This window comes from Rhinopithecus roxellana, chromosome 4, assembly GCF_007565055.1.
Source record: "Rhinopithecus roxellana isolate Shanxi Qingling chromosome 4, ASM756505v1, whole genome shotgun sequence".
Lineage (NCBI taxonomy): Eukaryota > Metazoa > Chordata > Mammalia > Primates > Cercopithecidae > Rhinopithecus > Rhinopithecus roxellana.
Window position 1 is genome coordinate 43,551,332 of NC_044552.1, and position 15,628 is coordinate 43,566,959.

At 36.0% G+C, this 15,628-nt stretch overlaps 1 protein-coding gene across 1 annotated transcript in view; it reads right to left on the minus strand.

The window, feature by feature from the left end:
- Positions 1–1,933: 1,933 nt before the first annotated feature.
- Positions 1,934–15,628, minus strand: part of PHF3 (PHD finger protein 3) — an 81,614-nt gene continuing 67,919 nt past the window's right edge. Inside the window, 8 exon segments of the mRNA XM_010364274.2 lie at positions 1,934–5,820; positions 6,044–6,185; positions 6,187–6,240; positions 8,187–8,276; positions 10,527–10,674; positions 11,152–11,347; positions 13,739–13,874; positions 14,767–14,898. Of these exon segments, the coding sequence (XP_010362576.2) occupies positions 3,698–5,820; positions 6,044–6,185; positions 6,187–6,240; positions 8,187–8,276; positions 10,527–10,674; positions 11,152–11,347; positions 13,739–13,874; positions 14,767–14,898 (3,021 nt within the window). The 3' untranslated portion in view covers positions 1,934–3,697.

Consider the following 15,628-nt stretch of genomic DNA (forward strand, 5'->3'; position numbering starts at 1 on the left):
AGAGACAGAAATAAACCTGATTATGTATACAGTTCTTTGTAGTCATTAGTAAGTTGTAGCCTGACCAGTGTTAGAGGGATCTGAGATGAGTAGAGTACAACTAGTATATCCAAATGTTAAAATACTGATTTACTAAGATCTGGTTCACTATCAAGCTCTCATAATGTATTTAAGTGGTTCATAAACTTTAAAAACACAGCTACTATTAAAAACTTAGGAACAAAGTACCTGTTAAGGGGTAGTTTTAACACACACGTTAATATGGAGGGGCTTTTCACTCCAATTTCTTCTCTATTGCTGGTGTTATTGTTCTTAAATTTTTAACATGTATTTACTATAGCCTTAACTATTCTATAAAGATTTAAGATTAATTCACCCACAATAAGCTACAATTAGTGAGTCAAGGGCTGTGGAAGATGATGGCCCCCCAAAAGATGTCTACACCCCAATCCTTGGAACACCTGTAAATATGTTAGGTTACATGGGAATAGGGAATTAAGGTCACAGATGGAATATAAGTTGCTAATCAGCTGACTTTAAAATAGGAAGATTACCCCTGGATTATCTGGGTGGGGTCAACAATGTAACCACAAGGGTCCTTTGTAGAAGAGGGAATCAGAAGGGAAGGTCAGAGATAGTAAAGAACGACTGGGTCCCATATTGCTGTCTTTAAATATGGAGAAAGGGATCATGAGCCAAGGAAATTGGGTGCCCTCTAGAAGCTAGAAACCAAGGCCAAAATAAAAAGAGGGAATCTCCTCAAAAGCCTCCAGAAAATGAATGCATCTTGCTGACACCTTGATCTTACCCAGTGAGATCTGCATAGACTTCTGATCCACAGAACCGTAAGATCATAAATTTCTGTGGTTTTAAGCTACTACACTTGTAGTGATTCATCACAGCAACAGAAAACAGGAATAGAGAATTAGGATTTGTGATTAAATTTTGCAAATCTGTACAAAATAACTTACAGGTTTTTGGTTATGTCTTCTGGCTCACGCTGAGGAGTTGGGTTGCTCAGTGAAGGGTTTCTGACAGTTGGGTGGAATGCAAAGCAAGAGGGCTATGAAAGGTATATACGATCCAGGCTTTTGCTTCTTTTCCTCATTCTCAATTCTCACAGCACAATTACTAAGCACATGGACTGTAGAGAAAAGGACAACTCAGCTAGGATTCCTGCTCTGACAACAGCAGGATAACCTGGCCAAGTTTCCCAACTTCTTTAAGTTCCAGATTCCTCAGCTGTAAGCCTTCACCTTTGAGTTGACCAATGTTTATACTAAGTGCTCAAAACCAGGGATGCCTTACAGAGGGCTCATGGAGGCTTTCTGATTGCCACAAAGATCACATGGGGTAAACTTTACAGGTACTGAGATGCCCTGGTACTTTTACCTAATAGAGGTATGCATTCGCTGTCTTAAGATGACTCTAAGTTTTTTTAAGTGTACAACTTTTTTTAAGGAGCAGGTTTTTCTTGAAACAGGACACACTGAAAGGTGAAATTCATGTAATTCACTAGTTTGCATAAGGCTAGTTGTACCTGGGACTGAGAATGGCTTTGGATCTACTACTCGTTGAAAACTCTGCTTATTTTCCCTTTTTTTCCTCAAAAGGAAAACCTCAAATAGTTTACATGACCATACTTTCCCTACTCTCCACACAATGTTTCAGTCAATCAGCGGTTACAAGATCTGCCTCTAACCCCAGGAGATGCTCCTCCCTAATAGGAGGCTATATGGGCCTTGCTATTTTAAAAACATGTATCAAGATTCAATCAGATCTGATTAAAGAATTTTAGATATGTAGAAGAAACTATTAGCTAAGAGGTGATCAAAAACTTACCTAAAAGCTTGTTTTCATTCATTAACCCATTATTTTTTACTTTTATCTTGCAAAAGAAATCTGGAGTCTGATAATCCCTCAACCAGATATATCAGTAAAGGGAGATGTATTGATGACATATACATATGAAATTGAAAAACTAATGTTTTTGTTTTTAATGTGTAAAACCCTGACAGCAATTTCTTTGTAATGGTGCAAATTATGACTTAGATTTTGTTTTGTTTGGGAATTTGTTTTCTAACAGGTTAATTTCCAAAAGAAAAGTGGACCAAAGTTAAACGGGCTTTATTTAAACACAAGTCCTCTGTTTTAGAACTTTATGACGACAAATTTCAGAGGATAAGGTAGGGAAAAAAGTACTGCAAGTCATTGCAAATTAGATAGAATGTTTGGTTCTGAATTTCCTCCCTTCTCTCCAGCAAAAATAACAAAGACAATTCTGTTTCAAAACCAATTTTTAACTCTAAGTTCTTTAGGAAAACAATCTTAATTTTGTGCAATTATTTATATTTTTCTTCATTAATATAGGTAAGTAAATATACTGAGTTCTCTTTGTTTTTTGGGAGTTTTTTTTTTTTTTTTTTTTGTCAGCATCATTTGATAGCTCTTGCTTTACATTACAGCCATCAAAACCATGTGTTTTAGGGTTTAAATAAATTTAGATTTGAATTAATAGTTTTCATGTTTTTTTTTTTTCCAAGTAAAACTAGTATACGAAACTGTACAGTTACTTTACAAATTAGGCTAAATCACATTTTATAAAAAGATTCAAAACATTTCTCTTCAAGTTCTGTGGTCTTTAATTTTAATGATTAGTGAGTCAGAGTACCAAATTGTGATGGTGTGAAAGTTTTCAGAAACTTACCTAAAAGGGGGCTATAGCTGCACAGTGTTTCACAAGTAAATTCTAGTCTCTTTAGAACTACACAATTCATCTCAGCCTATAATTTAAGATTTTAAAAAATTGTTTTTCCCCTCATCTAATAATGCCTGACATAGATAGCCATGTCTATATGTTCTTGACTGAATAATGAAAAATCAATGTTTGAAGGTAATTAAAGCTTTAAAGAAGAAATTCTTTTACTACTGAATTTCAAGTCACACACACAAAATAGGTGAGAAATTCTTTTATCATATTTAGAATCAAAATATCCCTTAAAATATTTACATTTTACAGTAAAAAGGATAGCAAAACACAAGATCATGTACAAGCTTAAGTATTCAAGTTTCTGAAGAGCCAAAAATGAAAATGAAAACAATGGCCTACCACAAAGCTGTAGTACATGGTAATAAATGACTTCAATGAGTGCAGATTAAAGCAATAAATGTACCCCTTGGGCTTCTGATTCTTGGTCAAAAACTGCTCAACTAAATGATTAGCATAATCTGATTATGAAGTTGCTTGGATTTTTGTTGCTCCTCTACAGTTTCTTTAAAAACAGTGCAATTTAAAACAAACTTACAGAGCACACATTACTCCCAAATTAGTCATTATATAAAGGACATTCACTAGAGGCAGTAAATATATTCCATAGTTAACCATATTTACCAATTAAGGAATAAAACTAAAATTTCTAAGCCTTTATTGCATATTAATAAAACAAATCTTTGAATATACAGCAATGTAAAACTTTTAAAAATATTAAATTCCTATAACTAGGGACAGTTGGTATGAAGAAGGGATGATGAGCACTGGTACAGGGCACTCTGCACCAACACACAGAATTTACTGTTCTGCAAATGACTGACAGTAAAAATTTTAAAGATGGCACAATCCTAGCAGGCAATCTTTCTTGTTTACAAGATACAACATTTAACAGTTACTTAAATGTAATCCTGAAGCAGCCTGCAAATTTTACCTTTTGCTTTTAGTTCTGTCAGTGTGGTCCCTATCTTTGTGGTACCTATCCCTGTCCTTTTCTCCTTCTCTATGTTTACTTTTCTCTCGATCTTTGTCCTTCTCATAGTCTTCACTTTTAGGTTTATCTGGCTTCTTGTCTACACTCCTACTATCTCTGCTTGCTTTTCCATCTGTTCCTCGATCACCATGTGATAACCGTGCCCTCTCTTTATCTTTGTGCCCTTCCTCCCTGCTTTTTCTGTCTCTGTCCTTGTCTTGGCTTCTGTCTCTGCGTCTATGCCTTTCAGATTCTTGCTCCCATTCCTTTTCATGTCGCTCTCTTTTCAAGTGGTGTGAATCACTATAAAATCTCTGGCGGTCCCCTTTACCCCTATTAAATGACCTATCCAGTTGCTGTTGGTCTTGCCTACCCCAAGGGTCACTATGGCGCCTTTCTGGTCTCCGAACGTCTTTAACCTGGTAAAAACTCTGTGGGCCTATATACCTTGATGCTTGTGAGAGAGGACCCATCATACGCTGTGGCTGACCTGGGAGATGAACAACAGGTGGCCAGGGAACCATGGGATTTTGAGCAAAGCCAAAGCTTGGAGGGGGAAGTAATGGAGGTGGCAAATGTGGAGGAAATCCAAACATGCTTTGTGGGGGAAAATTAGGAGGCCCTGGAAATGGAAATCCAGGTGGGCTAGACTTGAGATGCTGAAGGTTGGGCTGCTGTGGCCTCACGGGTGAAAAGTTTGTACTTGTTCTGGGGCTGGTGCTTCTGGAAGTAAAGGTGATGCTTTTAGAAGGAAATTCTGATGGACATGTGTTTCCAACTTCAAAATGAGATGTCGCTACTGCTGATCCTCTTCGAAATGGGTGCACAGTTTCAATATTTTGCATTAAAATATCGTCCTGTAAGGGTTTTGCTTGTTCTGCCTGAGAAGTCTGTATGTTTTCTACCGATGGCGAGTTTTGTGCAACTTTTAAATTGTCACTCTGCTGAACACACGAGTTTTTCTCTACAGAACACAACTTTTCCTCTACATTCATTTGTTCTGTTAAGTGCTCCTTGTTGTGTGACAGACCAGGAAGGATGTGTTTTTCTCCATTCCTGCAACTATCTCCATCTTTGCTTTCTGAACTAGTTACAGGCTGACTTCGTCCTGCTGCTTGCCTAGGATCCCTTTTTAGGTTGATAAACTGTGGAGACCTTGTATTAGCAACAAGGTTTTCACTACAGCTCACATTACCATCTATGTTTCCTTTTCCTACATTAGATCTGCATGGAGAACTATCTGAAGTCTGGTTATCTTGCAAACTATTCTCTTGATCTTCCTGAAGCTGTCTTTTTAATGTTTTCTCTTTACTCTCCACAGTTTCCTCTTGTTTTGACTGAATCGATAAATTTGTTAAAAATGCTTCTGTAGAAACATCTGGTGGTTTACCTCTGAGACTAAGACTTGTCAAAGGACCTGCAGAAATGGAAGAGGATCCTACTATTGATGTTTCTTCTCCTATTACTGCTGACTTATCTGTGGATTCTGAAAGATTATCTACTTTAACTTTTACCTCCTTGTTTTCACCATCAGTGACTTCCACATTATCTATTTTTTCTATTTTTGAGTTGGTCTGCTCATTTAAAAATGGAATTTCTTTAAGAGCGTTTTGTTCCATCACTGACTGAGCCTGGTCATATACTTGACCAGCGGTGCCCAAAAGGCTTTGAAGTATATCATCCACAGGAAGAGGTTTATTTGCTAATTCCAGAGTAGTAGGTTGATTTTCCCAGCCAATCAGTACGCCAGGAAGAAATCTTAAAGGTTTTGGTGGCTCATGTTTGGTGACTTCCATTAAAGGTTCAACTGCTGTTGGAAGGTCTTCCTGAAGATTCTGCTGAGGTTTATTTCTCTGCTTGTGTAATACAGTTGTAAAGGAATTAAAAAAGTCATTTTCTTCCTCTGGTGCTTCTTCCGTAGAAACTTCTATTTTATTTTTTTTATCAGGTGGCAATGCTATTGGTGCACTTTCAGGAGTCTCAGCTATATGACTCGTACTAGCACAGGCACTGTGCTGCCGCTTCAGTTTCTGACGAATAATTAAGCCCAACAATAGATTAGGTCTATGCAGTTCAAGCCCTGTATAAAACCAAAAACATTAATTAATTCATTATTTTCAATCATTACAAAAAAGGGTAAAATTCTGCCTCTAACTTATTACAGGATATTAAATGGTGCCTGGCCCTGTAAAGCCATCTCTAGATGGCTGGATCCTGAGAAAGAAGGCAGAATCAGTCTTTTCACTCTGGTCCCACCTCCCACGTTATTTCAATCTTATCCTATTATTAAAACGTATACCTACCAGGTCCATCAAAAGGCACAAGAGGGTGTGGAATTTTATCTGTGGCACCCAAAGGAATAAGGTACATATCTTTAACCTGCTTCATGTTGTTAGCAGCTACTCCATAGCGCTTTCTGCTACTGAAGTATGCAAAGAGCAAAGTAGTAAGAAATTTGATCTTCTTCAGTTACTGGTGTGAAGCGAACCACACAAATTTCCTGTTCAAGAAAAGAATAAACGATTGTTTAAGATAATAAGCTAAAGAGTAGCTTGGTTTTAAAACTATTTCTCAATTAGTAATAATCTACTGAACTTTATAATGATAGTACCAAATAACATGGTTTACCAACTTGAATACAGAAGAGAATATTAAAAGGAAGTAACTCTTAAGAAAAGATCTTTACTGATCCACTGATGGATTTATCTGATGGCTTACACTTCTTAGGGAAACGTAAAGAAATGGAGTCCCAAGGTGATTAACGACTTTTATTAAGGTGACAAATACAACTGTGTCAGTGGCAGAAATGATACTGAAACCTAAGTCTTCTAATATCTACACTATGTCGTGATTTCCAATGCTGTAACCTCCACAAAGGGCTGCCTATGTTCTTGACCCACTGGGAACTAAAAGCACCCAACACTTCCACTCTACCATACATTTATATACACAACAGAGAAATCTACTAATAATCCAGTTACTAGGCACTAAATTTAGAAACAAAAGGGCTGCATTAAGAGACCTTAAACACATATAGACCATAAATTTTGTAAAGTAATTTGGCTTACTCAGGAATTTTCTTGCTTGTCTCTAGGTTCCCGGCTTTGTTTCAGATAGAAAAGACAGTCCTAATTTGTTACTAATTTGGTAGTGTTCAAAAACAATGTTTTTTTCATGATGGTATATGGCCGAAATGGGAGAGCCAGATTTGCTGCAAAGCCTAAAACTGATGCAAGCTCCTAAGGAAAACATGTGAATGAGCTGAAATATGACTCTATCTCTTATAAAATGTGTGTCATCTAAACTGCCCTCTTTTAGAGTAAAAATCACCATATGTAGGTTAGTAACAACTATTACAGCGTGTTTAAATCTGTTGAATTGGAACATACTATAAAGTGTTGGGCAGTAATATATGTGTGGATTCAAGACTGATTCTCAAAATGCCCAAGAGTAATACTTCTCATTTTTATTAGTGCTTTAATTTGTATTTTAACACTGTATCAATTTAAATTCTAAAATCTATATTGGAACAAAATATTCTTTTCAGCTTAAGATTACCCATTTTGGTTCATTCCAAAGGAAAACTAGAGACTTCTAGAAAAAGAAGGAAAAAAGTAACATTTATTCATTCAAGATTTATTTATTGAATGACTGTAATATACTAGGCACTATCACATCCCCTGTAAGGAAAAACAATTTCTTCTAATGATTAAATTTTCCTCTGTAGTAATAATATTCTATAAGTTAAAAAAAAAAAAAAAGAAAAAGAAAATGTAGAGAGAAAAAGGAAAAGGAGAAATATTATTGTAATAGAGCCATTTCACAGTATCTTTTCTCCTTTCCTCCTATTACTAATGAGAAGCCCTTAACTTTCAGCTGGGCACATGGCCATCTAATAAAGATTACATTTCCCAGCCTCCCTAGCACCTATGTATGGCTATGTGACTAGGTTCTTTCCAATGGAAGCTGATGACTGCAATTTGCCTTTGAAACAAATAGACAGGTATTCCTCATTTATTCCTATTTGGTATGTTGGACTGCTGAGGACAACACTCCAATCAACTTCCATATTCTTTCAGTCACTATATTTTAGATTCTTTCTTTTACAATAGCTTAGCTGTGCCCTCACTCAAACACATACATGTCTATAATAGAAGCAAGGCAAAATTCCAGGGTGAACTTCAGTATTCACTCTAAAACATTTCTTCTAAAACATTAACAGAAGCCACAAAGAGAGCATCCCAGAAGAGGAGAGGAAAAAAAAATGCTGTACTGTTTACAGCCTCAGCAAATGGCTTTTGTTCAGTTTTGTGAGGTGTATTATGTAGACTTAAAATGTGTATTGCCTCCTTTCCCCAGGAGACCTTGCCCCCTTGCAAAAGAATTCTGAACTGTTTACCTTCTAAACATTTTCCCATGCTGGTATAGTGAAAAAGTTTTCCTCACCTTGGTTCCTGATGCTTTTATTTTTTCCACATAATCCCAAACTGTCTGAGGTGATATCCTGCCACCTACTTGAATACTATCTGGTAGATCCTGTGGTTAAAAAAAAATCAATATATAGAGATTATCTTTATTATGACACTAGCAATTCATACAAATTTGGTTCTAAGACTAATTTGAAACAGTAATAAAAACAAGTAAATAAAAAGATTATGAAAAATGCATCAGAAAACAAGATAATATAGAGAGAGTAATTAGGCTTTACTTAAAATGCCCACTAAAAATGACTGATGCCTAAAATACAGCTACTAAGAAAGAGTCTGAGTTCATGCCCAATCTCACTATGAAAGACGGAAAAGGGAAGCAATGGCAAGCATACCACATTAACAATTCAGAAAGAACACAACACATTTCAGAATATCAGCAGAGATTGTAACCTCCCCTTTTGGTAGTAGTAGGCAGGAAAATTCCTTAATAATTAACAGCTGAATTTCAAAGGTTACCAAATCTAATTACAGAGTGCATTTTTGCAAAAAGGAGAATAATACTGTAATAATTCAAAGTTTTTTTTTAAAGGCATAATCCTTCTGAAAACAGATGATTACACATAAAAGCAATTAAGAATATTTAACTTTATTCAGTACATTCCTATTTTTTCCATGAAGACTGAGGAAAATCATAAAAACATACATGATATTAAATTCAATTTAGTTTATTTAAATTATTAACTACTTTAAAATATTTGATTTGGGAGTTTAGTCCCAAACTAAAAACAAGCACAAAATGGAAGTGAAAAATCTGGACAGCAACCACATAAAAACTGTGTCTCGGAGAGGAAAATAATAATTTTGTTTAAAATCAAAAGGATTTTGTAGTTAAGGGCTTACCTCTCCATTTAAAAAATTATCTTCACCATGGACTGACCAAACAATAAATTTCTAAACAGATTTGTTCAAGAAGAACATCATGGGTCTAATTCATTTTTCTCTTATAAAGCCCACATTTTTAAAATATTTATCAAGCAAACTGTATATAAAATTGATTAGTCTGTTTATTAATCGAAAACACACTGCTAGGCTGGGCAAAGTGGCTCACATCTGTAATCCCAGTACTCTGGGAGGCAGAGGCGGGCAGATCACTTGAGGTCAGGGGTTCGGGACCAGCCTGGCCAACATGGTGAAGCCCCGTTTCTACTAATAATACACAAATTAGCCAGGTGTGGTAGCACATGTCTGTTAACCCTAGTTACATGGGAGGCTGAGACAGAAGAATGGCTTGAACGCGGGAGGCAGAGGTTGCAGTAAGCCGAGATCACACTGCACTCCAGCCAGGGCAACAGGGCAAGACTCTGTCTCAAAAAAAAAAAAAAAAAAAAAAACACCCCACAACTGCTAACCAAATAAACTGATATAAACATTACATAAACAATATTATACTGAATTAAACTAATTGCAGCCTAATCCAAAGAAAAGTAAAATTTATGTTAGCCTTAAAAAAAAAAAAAACAGGCAAATGATTTAGGCTTTTCCAAATACTAAAAGGAACTTTTTACAATCTTTTAATTCTTTAAAATCAGCGATGGAGAATAAATGAAAAAGATAAGAGCAAGATAGCAAAATATGATCTCAATATAAATACAGTATATATGCACTGACTTATTTTCCTTCTATACACATACAAAAAAAAATACATTTCCTTCAAAATAGTTCAAAAATGTCAGTCTCATTTATCACAATATTATAATGTTACTGCTGCTTATTTTCCATAAATACCACATAATTTCTTCCTATTTCCCTCAGGTGTAAAACCAACCAAGGGTGTCACTGGCAGCAACTATAGTCACTAGTTTCACTGGTTTTCAACTAGCTGTAAAGCTTCAACTCCCAGTCTACATAAACCACATTCACAGAAATAGGCAGGTAAGAACAGTAGTCATGAAGATGGGGAAACATAAGCAGTAGGGAAATTAGAAGACTTGTTCAACAAAAAAATCTCAATGGGTTAACATTAAAGGCCAAAAATATGTAAATCTTTTATTTAAGTGTGTATTCAAAGAAAAACTTGGATAGCCATGTAGACCCTCATTGATTTTTAATTATCTGACACAGTGAGGCAGTACATCTTGGGAAAAGTACAGGATATGGGAGTTTAAAACTTTCAGAGTATAGTTTATTTCACAATTCTAAAGATCCATTTGTTAATTCATAATTATATTACTTGAACTGTTTAAGAATCATTGTTAATAAATATTTCTATTTCTAACTCTGTCTTATTTTCCTGTCAATTACTTTCAGAAACACACATATCAATTCATGCACAGAAGAGCAGAAAAGTTCACAGTACCTCTGTCAGGTATTCAGGGGAGCCAGATACTGGATAGGCTTTGGTAACAAATTTTGCCACAGAAGGCATGTTGATAAAACCTTTCCAGATGAAGTTCAATCGAGCCAGAAAGGTAGACTCAACCTCAACAGTTCCAGGCATCTCTGGACTAGAAAATGACATTAAAAAGCCTAAAGACAAGCTGATGAATAAATCAATGTCCTACTTAGTTATCAGTTACTCATATTTTAGCCAAAATATGAGGCTATTGACAAAGAGTTCACACTTTTATTTTATAAAATTACATTCATATTTACATAGTTATGTTTTACAAAATTCTCCCTTTTGGGAGAACTAAGATGGAGAAAAGTGCAAGCATTTCTTCTTTAATAATCTATCCCTGACTTTTGGGACCAGCACAATTAAAGAGAATTTAAAGCTGTTTCCCCACACACTCAAATCTCTCACTCAAACCATTCAAAATAAATGTACTTTCAAAGTCTTGTTTTATCTCAAAGTACAGGAAAGTACAGTTACTTTCTCAAATGAAAGTTCCCAAAATGTCACTTCTCTGTTTTCGAAGACTTGCAAGTACAATCTGGCAAAGATCTATGATGAGTGCAGAATTTACAACAGAGAAAATTACCGCGGAGCAGGAGAGAATGTTGACTTTGGAGACTCTTGTTTCTCCTCCTCAAAGAATTCAGAAGCCAAAATATTTGAGGTTGAAGACAACGCATCTGCTATACTTTCTGCTTCATTGTCTGAATGTTTACGAGTTACTCCTACAACAACTTTTACTTTTTTTGGAGAAAGATCATCTACAGGTGGTGCCATTCGACCTAAGCCCAGAACACACACAAAAAAAAAACAATTGTTATTAACCACAACTTTTATAACTTGACCCATTTTCACTTTCTAAAGTTATTCAGGTTCTATGATTCGATTGTTGAGTAACCATACATCTCCTGGGGTTATATCTAATTGTCATCATTTAGTTATGTTACAACCACATTTAAGAATCAGCAGAAAATTCACCAGTGTTCTCTCCACTGCCAGTCCTCTTCTATATACAGGGACCTAAGCTTATCTGAAATGCAATTCAAAGCAAATCGTGCATGGTTCTACCTATAATAAAAGTTAATTTCCCCTTAAAATCACTTTATAATTATTTCCTACATATAAAACATATAATGAGTAAATATGGACAAGATTAGCAGTCCCCAACCTTTTTATCACCAGGAACCAGTTTTATAGAAGACAATTTTCCCATGGACAGCTGGGATGGGGGGAGAGAGATGGTTTCAGGATGAAACCATTACACCTCAGATCATCAAGCATTAACAGTTAGATTCTCATAAGGAGCACCCAACCTAGATCCTTCACATGTGCAGTTCACAATAGGGTTTGTACCCCTATGGGAACCTAATACCACTGTTGATCTGACAGGAGGCGGAGCTCAGGCAGTAATGCTCACTCGTCCACTGCTCACCTCCTGCTGTGAGGCCCAGTTCCTAACAAGCCACGGACCATACAGGTTTGTGGCCCGGCGGTTGAGGACCCCTAGAGTAGACAGTGTTCCTCTCTTAGTGATGTGAAAAATTAGAAGAAGAGAATGTTAAACAACTCAGACAAGCTAAAATGAAAATATGATTACTAGAACCTGAAACAGTTTTCTTAATTCTTGATAATTTTTTTTTTAACTAAACCACACCAAATTCCAATAGTCTCGAGATGTAACATGAAGAACTAAGACAAACCTGTATATCTGTATCCAGATTTGGATTATACAGCAACAGCTCATGACTCTACATGCCTGAAGAGACACCTCACCAGAGAAGTTATACAGGTGGCATATAAGCATGAAAAGATGCTACATCAGGAAAATGCAAAGTAAAACAACAGAGAGATACCACTATACACCTATTAGAATGGCCAAAATCCAGAATACTGAAAACACCAAATGCTAGCAAGGATGTAGAGCAACAGGAACTCTCATTCATTGCTGGCAGGAAGGCAAAATGAACTCTCATTCATTGCTGGCAGGAAGGCAAAATGGCACAGCCTCTGTGAAAAATAGTTTGGAGGTTTCTTAAAAGATAAACACACTCTTACTATACGATCCAGCAATTGTGCTACATGTATTTACCCAAAGGAGCTGAAAACACATCCACACAAAAAGCTGCATACAGATGTTTACACTAGTTTTATTCGTAATTGCCAAAACTTGTAATAAAACAAGATCTCCTACATTAAGTGAATGGATAAACTATATAAACTATATATCCAGACAATGGAATATTATTCAATGCTACAAAGAAATGAGTTATCCACCCATGAAAAAACATAGGGGAAACTTAAATGCATATTACTAAGTGAAAGTAGCCAATCTGAAAATGTTACATACTAGATGATTCCAATTACACAATATTCTGAAAAAGGCAAAACTACAGACAGTGAAAAGATCAGTGGTTTCCAGGCGTTGGTGGGGGTGTTGGGGGAAGGGATGAAAAGACAGAGAAAAGAGGATTTTTAGGGCAGTGAAAATACTCTGTATAATACTATAATGCTAGATTCATGTCTCTACACATTTGTCCATACCCACAGAACGTACAACTCTAAAGAGTGAACGCCAATGTAAACTATGGATTTGGGGTCATTATTTTTCAGTGTAGGTTCGTCAACTGTAATAACTGTACCACTCTGGTGTGGGATGTTGGTAACAGCGGAGACTATGCACATAGGGAGGCAGCAGGTATATGGGAAATCTCTGTAACTTCCTTTCAATTTTGCTATGAACCTAAAACTGCTCTTAAAAATAAAAAGCTTTTTCATAAAAAAGTAATTTCAGTTTCCGATTTGTCCGTTATATATAATAATAAAATATAAATACTATTTTACTCCTTTACTTTAGTAAATGACAGTATCATCACAACTGCCCACAATTTTTGATGTTCGTTCTAATGGTTAAATCCTTGTCATCTGACTCTGGCAAGAAGAATTTTTAAGATCAAATCATGTATGGTATAATTAGGTCTAGATAGTAGACTATACTACAGTATCAAACTATAACTCAACCCAGAAAACTAGTCACATGAAAGCTTAAACTGTGAGTGAGTGCTTCACCACCAATACTGGGAAAACAAAACCTACTTAAATTACATATACTAGTATACAAGTGTCCTTCTTTCATAATGAATGCAAAATTTTAGGAAGAAAAAACTTCCAATTACCTATGCAAATTTTGCAATTGAGATCAAAAAGATGCTGTCTGTGTTGACTAGTGGTATCTTTAGACATAGAGTCAATCTCCTCTTTTTGTTTTTCAGATCCTTCTGGCTTCTCCAGTGACTTATTGGCAGCTGGTTCCTAACGTAAGTGAAAGTAAAAATTAGTTTTAGCTGATAAAATTTGGCCTCAATTATCAAAATCAATTTATATTTCCCATTTATATTTTTCCAAAATGAAATTGTTCCATAGATAGGTTTTTTTTTTTTGTTTTTTACTATTTCTTAAGAAAATGAATGCTAACTTTTAACTGTAACTTAAAAGAGCAAAAATTTAAACATTCCCCATTCTTCAAGGCTTTTAATAAGACTTCAAATTATTTCTTCACTGATTTTTGAAAATAAGAAAAGCTATGCCACCTATCAAACGACAATCTGCCTAAGAAGCACTTACAGATTTCTAAAGCCTACTAAAAAATTCAGTAAGTCAAGCCAGGCACAGTGGCTCACACCTGTGATCCCCGCACTTCGGGAGGCCAAGGTGGGCAGATCACTTGAGGTCAAGAGTTTGAGACCAGCCTGGCCAACATGGTGAAACTCTATCTCTACTAAAAATACAAAAATTAGCTGGGTGTGTTGGCGCATGCCTGTAATCCCAACTACTTGGGAGGCTGAGGTGGCAGCATCGCTTGAACCTGGGAGGTGGAGGTTGCAGTGAGCCGAGATTGCTCCACTGCACTCAAGCCTGGGCAACAAAGCAAGACTCCATCCCACAAAAAAATAAAAAGAAATTGACTAAGTCAGAGCACTCCAGGAATCTACATTGTAATAACTATTTAACAGGTACCTATAATACAATTTGCACACTAAGAGAAACATTACTCAACACTCAAAAAACCACTAAACCAATAAAATAGGCCACTTTGAAATTGATGCATATTTTAAAATTCTTTTCTCCACTTTAAAAACATTAGACAATCTTTTTTCTGAATCTTCATGTTTGGAGCTATAAAACATGGTATATCTATCCTTACCTGAATCTCCATGGCTGCTTCCTGTTCTTTCATTGGGGCATCACTCTCAATTTCTATTTCACCTTTATGAGTTATTTTGGTGATTGGCCGTCGTTCCACTTCTCTCTGCTCTTTCTCAATCATTTCTATGGTCTAACAGAAAATACTTTTTAAAAAATATTAAACTTAAAATATGTATTTCCAAATGTACACCTTAAATAATAAGAGCTCACCTAAAAATAAATGCATCATCACAGATGACTTTTAATCTTAAGGTAATGTCTCATATAACAAACATATTCTGAGTACTGTTATATGCCAGAGACAGTTTTGAGTACTGGGGTTGTAAGAATTAGACCCCATACCTCAACTATGAGAAGTTGACATGTACATTTATATCAGGAGGCAAATGAAGTCCAAAGTAATTTGCAAAGTGGTGAAACACAGTATTTATTTTTGAAATCTGTTTGCTGATTTAGTACTTTTTAGCAGCTGCCACAGGGAAATAGGACTATCTCGCTCTTAAATTCCTAATTCAATGTTCTAACATACCCCACAATAGCAGTTTAATCCAACGACTGATCTGGTAGTCCTTTATTAGTTATCTCCTAACTAAACCTGCTTAGTGACCTTGAAAATTCAGTTGAACAAGCTTAGCAACAAAACATCAAAATGAAGCAAGTATAACGAGAAGTAGTAAAAAGGTAGCCAGGGGCCGGGCGCGGTGGCTCAAGCCTGTAATCCCAGCACTTTGGGAGGCCGAGACGGGCGGATCACAAGGTCAGGAGATCGAGACCATCCTGGCGAACACGGTGAAACCCCGTCTCTACTAAAAAAATACAAAAAAAAAAAACTAGCCGGGCGAGGTGGCGGGCGCCTGTAG